The sequence below is a fragment of the Colius striatus genome, chromosome 20, assembly GCF_028858725.1.
Source record: "Colius striatus isolate bColStr4 chromosome 20, bColStr4.1.hap1, whole genome shotgun sequence".
NCBI classification, from domain to species: Eukaryota; Metazoa; Chordata; class Aves; order Coliiformes; family Coliidae; genus Colius; species Colius striatus.
Window position 1 is genome coordinate 8,377,842 of NC_084778.1, and position 10,810 is coordinate 8,388,651.

The 10,810-nt window shown below is 55.2% G+C and overlaps 1 protein-coding gene across 3 annotated transcripts; it reads left to right on the plus strand.

Moving 5' to 3' along the window:
• Nucleotides 1-749: 749 nt before the first annotated feature.
• Nucleotides 750-9,041, plus strand: LOC133627349 (argininosuccinate lyase-like). 3 transcript variants are annotated; one of them, XM_062012228.1, is made up of 17 exons: nucleotides 750-816; nucleotides 1,196-1,255; nucleotides 3,246-3,440; nucleotides 3,759-3,842; nucleotides 4,159-4,215; nucleotides 4,423-4,520; nucleotides 5,070-5,147; nucleotides 5,373-5,450; nucleotides 5,851-5,903; nucleotides 6,106-6,168; nucleotides 6,351-6,465; nucleotides 7,118-7,202; nucleotides 7,366-7,425; nucleotides 7,602-7,685; nucleotides 7,905-7,985; nucleotides 8,232-8,338; nucleotides 8,801-9,041. In XM_062012228.1, the coding sequence occupies exons 2-17, from the start codon at nucleotides 1,244-1,246 to the stop codon at nucleotides 8,949-8,951; spliced, it is 1,401 nt and encodes a 466-aa protein (XP_061868212.1). In that variant the 5' UTR covers nucleotides 750-816; nucleotides 1,196-1,243; the 3' UTR covers nucleotides 8,952-9,041. The 3 variants fall into 3 exon arrangements, with proteins under 3 accessions (XP_061868212.1, XP_061868211.1, XP_061868213.1); XM_062012227.1 differs by lacking the exon at nucleotides 750-816 and adding an exon at nucleotides 922-960; XM_062012229.1 differs by lacking the exons at nucleotides 750-816; nucleotides 1,196-1,255 and adding an exon at nucleotides 1,307-1,486.
• Nucleotides 9,042-10,810: the final 1,769 nt, after the last annotated feature.

Genomic DNA, 10,810 nt, shown 5'->3' on the forward strand with positions numbered 1-10,810 from the left:
ATGATTTATTCTGTATGCAAATCTAGTGCTTACTATTTTTCCAAATCTTCAGCAACCTCCTGTCAGAGCCCAGAAAAATGACAAAGACTATCATAAGGGAGGAACACAAAAGAACTATTAAAAAGGGGGATTTTAGAAGAGGAGGGAACCTCTTTTTTGGCAGCAAAGTAATTCAAAGTGGGGGTTTTTTTAGGGTAGACAGCATGATACTCTGTGCATCTTCAAGCCTGCAAGTCTGAAAGGGAACAGGGACATCACCCCAGAAAAAAACCCATCTGGGGAAAAGGTTGAGAACCAGCGAACAACCAGTTGGCTACAAACCCTGACACAGAGCTGGAGTCTTGTTCTGGACTGAGACCGAAGGCAGCACACTGGAAATCCAGATGCAAACCATACAGGCTGGGGAGCCCGTGGCTGCCTAATGGTAGCCGTGTCACTGCCATGTCCTCTGCTGAGAAAGCAGCACGCCCTAATGATGCAACCCATGCTGCCTTAGACTTCATCTTCAACGAAAGGGGACGAGGAGCAGGACAGAGAGGAACCCAGGAAAGACACCTGCACGGGGTCCTTTCCCGTCACACGAGCGGTTAAAGGGCAGAAACAGCCCAAAGCGCAGAGGAGAGCAAAGCCGGGCCGCGCTCCCGCAGCCACAGCCGCGCCCGCAGAGCGCTCGGGCCGGCGCGGGCAGCCGCGGGAGCGGGGCGGGCCCGGCACACTCCGCCCCGCCGGGCGGGACGAGGCGCGGCCCCGCCGGGGCGGCCAGAGGCGGGCGGCGGGGCCGGGGGGCAGCGGGCGAGCGGCCGAGCTGCGGAGCGGGTGAGCGGGGCCGGGGGGCAGCGGGCGAGCGGCCGAGCTGCGGAGCGGGCGAGCGGGGCCGGGGGGCAGCGAGCGAGCGGCCGAGCTGCGGAGCGGGTGAGCGGGGCCGGGGGGCAGCGGGCGAGCGGCCGAGCTGCGGAGCGGGTGAGCGGGGCCGGGGGGCAGCGGGCGAGCGGCCGAGCGGGTGAGCGGGGCCGGGGGGCAGCGGGCGAGCGGCCGAGCGGGTGAGCGGGGCCGGGGGGCAGCGGCCGCGGTGAGCTGCGGAGCGGGTGAGCGGGGCCGGGCGCGGACCGGGCACTGGCGGATCGCGGTCGGGGCAGCGGCAGAGCCTCTCGCCTGCCCTCCATCAACCACCTCTCGTCCCCTCGCCGCCCCGCAGGTCGCACCAGAGCTCCGGATCGCTGCGCACACGAGCAAAACGTCGGCAATGGCAGCCGAGGTGAGGGGGAACCTTTGCTCGGGGGGTCGGGCAGATGCGAGCTCTGGAGAATTAAATCCAAGTCCCGGCCGAGCCGCCGGCCGTTGCCTGCAGGTGCTTTCCTCTGCCCGGGAGGGACTGCCAACCGATCGGCTCGTTCCTGCCTGGGCTTTAGGCAGGAGGCACTTTCCAGCAGTTTGCGTCAACGCCTCGCGGTACAAAAGCTGCGTTTTCCAGTTCTGTACCTGAAAGGTGAGATGTGACTGGCTCTCAGGGAGTCACGCCTTCTGCCTTCCAAATGGTTACTACAACACTGGCCCCTCTGCCCTGGCTCACAGACAAGTGGCCATCAGCTCTCGGGCTCTACCAGCCACTTCCTTAACCAGACTCGGCAGACAGCTAAAGTTAATCGTTCCATTTTCATTTCCTGATTCCAAACGTGTTGCAATGTTTCTACTGACCCACTTCTTTCTTTGATGGAAACCCCTCATATTGAAGTTAGACCTAGCTGCCTATTCCCCATGCAAATGCTTCAGCCCCTGGTACTGACCCTTAACTTGGCATCCCCTGTGTCATGCTCCTGTGGCACCAGATGCACACTAAGGACTTCTAACACTTTTCTTTTAAGATTCTGATTCCCCTCCTCTGCCTTCCCTCAGCTTTCTGACAGAGCTGCCTCAAAGACAGCAAAAAGCACATGCATGCTGCTACCCCTGCAGGCTCCCTCCGTGCCATCCTGGCAGGTACCTTGTTTCAGCAGGGATCCCCAGAGATGTGGAGGCAGGCAGTGGGAAAAAGTTCCTGAGGTTTCTCAGCAGTGCTTTGTCTGATTGATGAAGCCCTGGCACAGATCAGCTAACTGTCCTGCCAGCTTCTTGCTGTCTGGGGTAGTTCCAGCGTACAGCATGAGGAGAAGCTGCACACAGACTTGATTTAAAAAAATCAGGCAGATTAGCAATTATTATCCACTCTGCCATGGCAATTGTATTCAAGCCTTGCCTTTACATGTCCTGGAGTTTATCTTTTGTGCCCACTGGCACTGGAGAGTTGCTTTTCAACCCCTGGGTAAGCTGTAGGCACAAGTACAATTCCTGTCCATTTCAGTGCAAGTTTGCCAGAGTTGGGGCAAACAAAAAGTTTTTGATCAAGGGACACACGTGGCTGTCAGATGGTGAATCTGTTCAGTTGCTGAATCACTGCTGAAAAAAGCATCCATCCATCCTGCTGTGACACAGCTGGAGTTGTGTACCTGCCTTAGGTCACCCAGGGAAGCAGTTACGTAGATGACACAGTCAGGTGTGTGAGGTTACTATATGAATCTTGGCTTGAGTGGAAAAACAACTCTTGTTTCTGTGTCTTCAAATTCTCCTGTGGATTTCTGTTTCTGAACGTTCTTGATGCTGAATGGTACCCAGCCCTCCCTTCCTCCAGGCTGCACCTTAACCTGCTTCATGCTAATTTTATGCCAGAGCTTGTGAGCATGTCACAGATACTAGAGATGCTTGAAATGGTAAATTTGAACTTGTGCAGGCCCACAGCTCTGTCAATCAAAGGAAAATATCTCTGTTGGCTCCACAGCAAGGACTTAAGAAGATAACTGGCTTTCACCATATTCCTTACTGACTGCTTTACCTTCCCCTCTACACAAGCCTATCAGAGGGTTGTTAACCTGCAGCTGTCCCAACAGAGATCCATGCTGCTCCTGCACCATATTCCCTGATATTCATTTCAAGGACTCCCTGCAGAGACCTGCAGAGGGAAAGGATCTTCAGGGATTCCTGAACTCACAGCTTGAGGGCTAAATGCTGACAGTGATGTGTTCTCTACCTTTACAGCTACTTGCCAAAGGTCTTGAGGTCCAGAGGCCTTTCTGGTCAGTGATACCACTCTGAAATAACGTAGTTGAGCAGGGCTTCCAAACTGGATAAACAGCTTGTTGGAGATTACACGGTGCAAAGAACCTGAACTGAAGTTATTAGGCCTCTTTAATTTGCTGCTTTGTCACTCTCAGGGGAATAAACTCTGGGGAGGAAGATTCAGTGGAAGCACAGATCCAGTCCTGGAGGTCCTCAATGCTTCCATCACCTATGACCAGAGACTGGCTGAAGTTGATATCCAGGGCAGCATGGCTTATGCCAAAGCCTTGGAGAAGGCTGGCATCCTGTCTAAAACAGAGCTGGAGAAGATCCTGAGTGGCCTGGAAAAGGTATTTCTTTCCTTCACAAGCTGTCCTGTGTGCTGCAATGAATGGCTCCTTCTCTGACAGCACCTGCAGCAGCCTCCCCGAGTGCTGTTCTAAAACACATCTTTCAACGTCCTCGTGTCCTGTTCCTCAGGGCAGTGAGTGCTGAAGCAAGCAGCCAGGCCTGGCCTGCAAGGACAGGAGTGCCAGAGCTCACCTGGCACTTAACTCTGTGACTTTCCCTGGGACAGCCCCAGCTGGCATCTGCTGGGGACAGGGACAGGCCCTGCCTGCACACGGGTGACCGCAGCCACTGACTGGGGTTTCTGTTGACCGTTGTAGGTCTCTGAGGAATGGGCTAAAGGAGCCTTTGTGGTGACCCAAACTGACGAGGACATTCACACTGCCAACGAACGCAGACTAAAGGTTTGGGGCCTCTGACCTCTCCTTCCCCTGTAGCCACACCTGCCTGACATTAAGTGCATGCCTCTGTCCCACTCTGAAGTTCCACTGGCCCTTGTGGCACTGACACCCAGCTGCACAAGCAAGTGCCTCCAGAGCCTCCTTGGTGGAAGAGGCACTGTGCAAGCAGAGAACACAAAGCTGCTCATCCCCAGAGGGGATCCTGTGGCTACTCACAGGATGGAAGAGCCGAGGCCCTGCCAGGCAGGTGCAGGTCTGCTCATGTGGAGTCTCCTCCTGAGAACAGAGGCACTGACAGAACCCCTCCTCTGGTCCTCAGGAGCTGATTGGAGACGTAGCTGGGAAGCTGCACACTGGGAGAAGCAGGAATGATCAGGTACCTACAGAATCCTTTTTCTCCCTTGTACTCTCTCTTCCTGGAGACACAGAGATGGGGCATTAGCACAGCAAAAGGATGAAATGATGTCAGGAAGCTGCACCTTCCCATCACAGAGGAGCAAGAGGGGGACACTTTGCAAGACAAGTTGCCAGGCACCAAGTTTGTCACCTCCTCCTTTGACTGACTGTGGCCAATCTCCTACAGGTGGTGACTGACCTGAAGCTGTTCATGAAGAATTCCCTCTCTGTCATCTCCACTCACCTCCTGCAGCTCATTAAGACCCTGGTGGAACGCGCTGCCATGTGAGTCCTTGTCCAAAGCTGCAGCCTTGGCCTTGCTGGGGCAGGAGCCATCAGGCTTGCTCTTTGGCTGGCACCAGCCAGGGCAGGAGCAGAGTCTCCTGCAGAGGAGGTTACAGACAGGCAGTGAGTGGCAGTGCAGGGCAAGGCAACAGCCCCTCTGTCTCCACAGTTCATGTCACAGAGACTTTCCTCTCCTGGCACACACCTGAGGTGGAAGGTTCACCCAAGGATTTAGAAGCTGACAGATCCTTCTGACCAAGTGGTCAACTGGAACATGTTTCAGGCTGCACCATATGCTAAAAGCTGGGCTGTGTTAGCTCCCTGTCTCCCAGCATGGCCCAGGGCAGAGGCAAAGTGCTGGAAGCTCAGGAGACCTGAGCCAGTGTCTCAGGGAGCAGGTGACAGGCAGAGGAAGAGGCTGAGTGGCCTCACCCTTAACACAAGCTACAGATGCTCTCTCAGTGACCCTGGCAGAGCCCCCTGGGGTTCCCTGCCACTGCCCCCTGTCCTGGCAGCTGCTGTCACCTCTTCCTTTCCTCTCCCACACAGAGAAATCGATGTGATCCTGCCTGGCTACACACACCTGCAGAAAGCTCAGCCCATCCGATGGAGCCAGTTCTTGCTCAGGTAAGATCCTGTCACAGGAGGCTGCAGGAGCCCTGTCCCTGGCCAGCTGGGGCCCTGCTGTGTGCAGCCTGGCAGTGCAGCCTCCTCTGCAGGCAGCGGGCTGGGGCACGTGGGGCTCGTGTGGGGCTGCTGCCGCTTCCACCACCCACAGCCTGGTGCCTCGGCACCGGGGCTCAGCTGTGACCCTCTCACCACTGACACACTGCCTCTGCTGTCCTTTCCCAGCCACGCTGTGGCTCTGAGCCGTGACTGCGAGCGCCTGGCAGAGACCAAGAAGAGGATCAATGTCTTGCCCTTGGGCAGGTAAGGTTTACTGCCTAGGGAGTCGCTGGGCATCCCTGTGCTCTGCAACATGGCCAAGAGCAGATCTCTGCACCCTCTGAACCACTGGGCTTTGTGTCCCACATGCACACAGGCCTTGCACCTCTCACCAAAGTCTCCCATCACAGAGGTGCTGTTCTTCTCCATTGTAGCTCTCCATGTCAGGGCAGCTTTCCTCAAGCAAACCTTCCTCCTTGGATCAGAACTTGTGCTTTTCTCCAGAGTTCAGAGTTTGCTGAGCCTCAGGCCACTCTGGGGGAAACCAAAATGACCTGGAAGGGGGAAATCTCTGCAGAGTTGTCTTTGCTGCCTGTTGCAGCTCAGGTTTCCTTGGCATGGGCAGGATATCATGCCTGACTTGTGTTTTATTCTTCCCTGGCAGCGGTGCTCTGGCTGGCAACCCTCTGGAAATTGACAGAGAGCTTCTGCGTAGTGGTGAGTGTCTCCCTGTGGCTGCGAGGCACAGGTCTGCTCATGCTATGTGGGAGTCAGGGAAGCATTGACACATTGTCCTGATGTTGTTTTGGATGTGAGACTTCTTACTGCAGCCAGACAGGAATGCCTGTGGGGCAGCACATTGTGTTCAAGGTCTGGTTCTGCAAAGCCTGACCTCCTCTGTCCATCTCCTCCCTGACAGAGCTGGACTTTGCTTCCATCAGCCTGAACAGCATGGATGCCGTTAGCGAGAGAGACTTTGTGGGTAAGCACAACATGATCCCTTCTTCCCACCACTGTTCAAGCTGCTGAGCCCTTTCCAGCTGACCTCGTTGAGTAAGGGCACTGAAATCCCTCACTGGCAAGACATTACACAGGAAATCTATCCACTTCAGTCCAAGCAAACAAGCACCTTTTTCACCTCCTGATTTCCTGCCTTCTCTGCAGTGGAATTCCTCTCTGTTGCCACCCTGCTGATGATCCACCTTAGCAAGATGGCTGAAGATCTCATCATCTACAGTACCAGCGAATTCAGCTTCGTAACCCTCTCTGATGCTTATAGGTAGGTCTGTGGGCCGTGAATCCTTCCCTGTGACTCTCCTTCCCTTCAGACAATGAGGCAGCAGCTGGGGTCTGTCCACTGCCCTATGCTGTCACAGCATTAAAGGGCTGGCAGAAAGGCCTTATGGTGAACCTTTGTCAGTACCAGTCCCTTTCTGGTAACTCAGCCAAGTCTGCATTCAGCAAACACCACTGCCAGCAACTGCTGGCAGTAAGGACTTCCTCCTCTGCTGGGAATGCCTGCCAAAGCCCTTCCTACAGTAGCTGCGTCTGCAATCCCAACAGACTGTCTCTCAGGGCAGCATAACCACAGCCCTCCTTACCTGAGGGCACCGCAACATTTAGGCTGGCCTGCAGATACCAGCTCTGTAGAGGCTCAAGGATAAGACTCCCTTTTCCCCTCTCTCTTTGAGGGGTGAGACTGGATGTTAGCACCAAACAAGATTGCAAAACCAAAAGCCTTGCTGTGGGAAACATGAGACATTCAACACACTCAGTTCACTGTTTTCATACACCCTGGAAAGCTGTCAGGGGAAGGGAAACCTGTGTTATGCTTAGAGGGCGGGGTCTGTACGCTGCATAGTCTTTCTTAGCCTGTTTCTATCTGGACTGGGGTTTTACTCACCATTATTCCCAACACATCTTTCTTCCAGCACTGGCAGCAGCCTCATGCCTCAGAAGAAGAATCCTGACAGCCTGGAACTGATCCGCAGCAAAGCCGGGCGAGTGTTTGGACGGGTGAGCCCCTGAAAGGAAGCTGAGGGGGGGAAAAGCTCACAGTGGGCTGAAAAGAGTCCCTTCTTCTGGTGTCTGTGGGAAGGAATGTACCCAGCCTAGGCTCTGAAACTCAGGGCAAGGTGCTGCTGCTGCATCTCACTGCCTCACCTGCTTGTCTCCACAGCTGGCTGCTATTCTCATGGTTCTCAAAGGCCTTCCAAGCACCTACAACAAGGACCTGCAGGTGAAGAGATGTTCCTTTGCACACCACCCCTCTGAGCAGACACAGCTGTGCTCTGCTCTTGAGCAGCCTTGGCACTCCCCTTGCATGCACAGATCCCCTAGGTGGGAGGCTGAGTCTGGGGCTGCATTCTCAGGGCTGGTTGACTCACAGCCACTTCCATGCCTGTTGTAACACAGGAGGACAAGGAGGCCGTCTTTGATGTTGTGGACACCCTGAACGCTGTGCTGCAGGTTGCCACTGGAGTGATTTCTACCCTCCAGGTAACACACCTGGGCGGTACCATGGCTAAAAGTTCTAGACTGGTGCTAAGAGGAAGACTCTTCAGTGACTGCTGCTCACTGTACTTCCACTGTCAGCTGCTCAGGAGATCTGAGCATCCTTTAGAGCCAGGTCCCTTCCACACAAAATCCCCTCACTGTGACCACTGACATAGCCCCGAGGAGGAGCTGATGATCATATCCTGACCCTCTTTTCTGCAGGTCAATAAGGAGAACATGGAGAAGGCACTGAGCACAGAGATGCTCTCTACTGATCTGGCTCTCTATTTGGTTCGTAAAGGAGTAAGTATGAGACAGGGACTGGAAGCTGTGATTTCTTTGTATGCAGGATGCCACTCACTGAGGGCCTGAGATGAGGCCTTCTGTTCTGTCCCCAGGTGATGAGCAGTCTGGGTCTGCAAACCCGGATTCACCTGCATTGCCCTAAGTGAAAACAAGCCAAACAAAACAGAGAGCACATCCAGTGTTTCCTTGAGAAAACACCCCAGTTGCCTGGCCTCTGACTGCAGCCTCTGCTTCTCCCTGCAGATGCCATTCAGACAAGCCCACATTGCCTCTGGCAAGGCTGTCCACCTCGCTGAGTCCAAGGGCATGACCATCAGTAATCTCAGCCTGGATAACCTGAAGAGCATCAGGTTGGTGTTTGTCTTTGTTTTGCCTTGCCTCCCCTCCACAGGCAGCTCCAGCCTCCCTTCACAGGGGCTTCCTCAGGGTGCCCTTCAGACAGCAGACAGCACCTGGAGTGCTCCTGGCCTGAATGTCAGTGCTGCTGCTGGGCCTGAAAGCACTGTCAGGGGACAACATCCCACCATTCAGCTCCTGTGGGGCACAGGCATCAGTTACTGGGAGAAACTCAGGCCCTGACCTGGAGGCACTGGCCCTCCAGAAGAGTTTGGCCCCACACTTCTTCAGTCTCCCCTTGGAGCTGACTCTGCTCTGCCACAAGCAGCTGCTGCCAGGCACTACGGGTGCAGCAGCAGGGCTGGGGAGGCCTTTCCCCTGGGAACAAGGCTCCATCTGCACTCTCTGCCCCTCTCTGTGGGCAGTGAGCACCCCAAGGCAGCCCCCAGCCCACCCCCTGCTCTTTGCCTCCGCAGCCCCCTCTTCGGCAGCGACGTCTCCCAGGTGTTCAACGTGGTGAGCAGCGTGGAGCAGCACACGGCCCCGGGCGGCACTGCCAAGAGCAGCGTGACGGCCCAGATCGAGCAGCTGCGTGACCTGCTCAAGAGGCTGAAGGAACAAGCTTAGAGTGTGGGGAGAGAATCCCGTGGCTGCAGCGTTGTGCCTGGAATCCTGATCTGCAGTTAATAAACCCTGGGGTGTCTGTAGTTCATTGAAGCTCCTGTGTGCTGTGTTTCTTCTTTGGGGGGAGATGGAGCTGGGCTGCCTCAGCCCCTGGGCTGCCTGGGCCAATGTTCAGTGGTGGCAAAGAACGAGGCCTCTCCCCTCCCTGGCAGAGCAGCTGGGTTAGGTGGGGTTGAGTCTCTCCTGGGCTGGTAGGTAGTGAGCAGTAGGAGTGTCAGTGCATGTGCTGATGGAGGCTGTGTATGTTCACAAAGACACAACACCTGTTGTAACAACCTGGTGCAACACCTACCACATCTCAGGCTCTCACTGCCCTCTGCCTGCGATTATCTTTCCCTGCCTCCTGGCAGTGGAACTTGCAGAATCTTAGGCCGGCCTTGGCCAGCAGGTCAACCCACAGCCCAGCCCAGCTCATTATACAAACACCTTTGTCTCTGGTTTACACTGAAGCACAGGGTTCTGTGGCCCCAGGTCCAGCCTGGTGGTGTGCAGGAGCCATACCCTGATTTACCTTCAAGAGAGCTGGTCAGAGTACTTTTAGAAATAATAAAGCCTTGCTGTTTCCTCTTACAAACATCATGTACCATCTTCCTGTCTGACCTGAGAGACTAAAACCAGAGCAAAGATCAGGGAAAATCTTACTTCAGGAATGAAGTGCCAAGAGGTTTCCAAGTCCCCTCTTCCTTCAGCATGTTGGGAGTCAGCACTAAATAATGCAGGGCCCTGCTGATTGAAAGAAGAAAGTAGTTTAGCAGGTCATCACACCTCAACCCCTCGCTCCAATACATAGTTCATAACCAGCAGGAGTCTGGCCATCCACCTCTTGATATTCTCATGTGGCACCAAGCTTTACATTGACCTGCAATAAACTGAGCTGCCACTTCTGTAACTGAATACAGACACAGCATGACTGATGGCTGCTTCTTGTGCATGGACACTCACGTTCTCGTGCAGGAAACAAACACAGGCTCCAAATAAATGTACTATAAAACTAAAAGCAGCCTAATGGCTTTCCCTCCGTCCCTTGCCCCTGCTTTTCTCCGTCCCGCCTTACTCCTAAGGAAGCTGAGGGTGTGAAGAGGAAAAGCTGCCGCTTCCCGGGCGTGTCCGGAGGCGGCGAACCCAGGCAGAGACCTTCCTGTCGGTCCCGCCTGTCGCCTGGCACCGCGGCTGCTCCGCCCCGTTTCCAACCCCTTCTCGTCCAGTCGCTTCAGCAAGTGACTGAATAAAGCGGTAAGAGAGTAGGCAAGTAAGAAAGGAACGAAAATTGCCCACACCGCGCACGCACACAGAGACCCGCAGACTCAGAGTCGCACAGAGACTCGCACACACACAGAGACTTGCACACACATAGAGACTCGCACAGAGACCCGCGCACACACACACAGACCCGCAGACAGAGACCCGCACACACAGAGATCCGCACAGACCTGCTCACACACAGACCCGCACAGAGATTCGCACATACACAGAGACCTGCACACACACAGAGACCCGCAGAGACCTACACACACAGAGAGACTTGCAGAGACCTGCACACACAGAGACCTGCACACGCACAGAGACTCGCACACACAGAGACCCGCGCAGAGACCTGCACACATAGAGACTCGCAGAGGCCCGCACACAAAGAGACCTGCACACAGAGAGACTCGCACACACAGAGACTCGCACAGAGACCTGCACACACACAGACCTGCACACACATAGAGACCTGCACAGAGAGACTCGCACAGAGACACACACACACCCTCCCCCCCCACACCCACACACCCCGCACGCCCCTGTCCCGCCCCGTCCCG

What these genes read in the sequence shown, in the direction of transcription:
- LOC133627349 (XM_062012228.1), top strand. An exon ending in GGAGAAGCAGGAATGATCAG is followed by an intron (nt 4,216 to 4,422) that starts GTACCTACAGAA and finishes AATCTCCTACAG; the next exon opens with GTGGTGACTGACCTGAAGCT. An exon ending in CCTACAACAAGGACCTGCAG is followed by an intron (nt 7,426 to 7,601) that starts GTGAAGAGATGT and finishes GTTGTAACACAG; the next exon opens with GAGGACAAGGAGGCCGTCTT.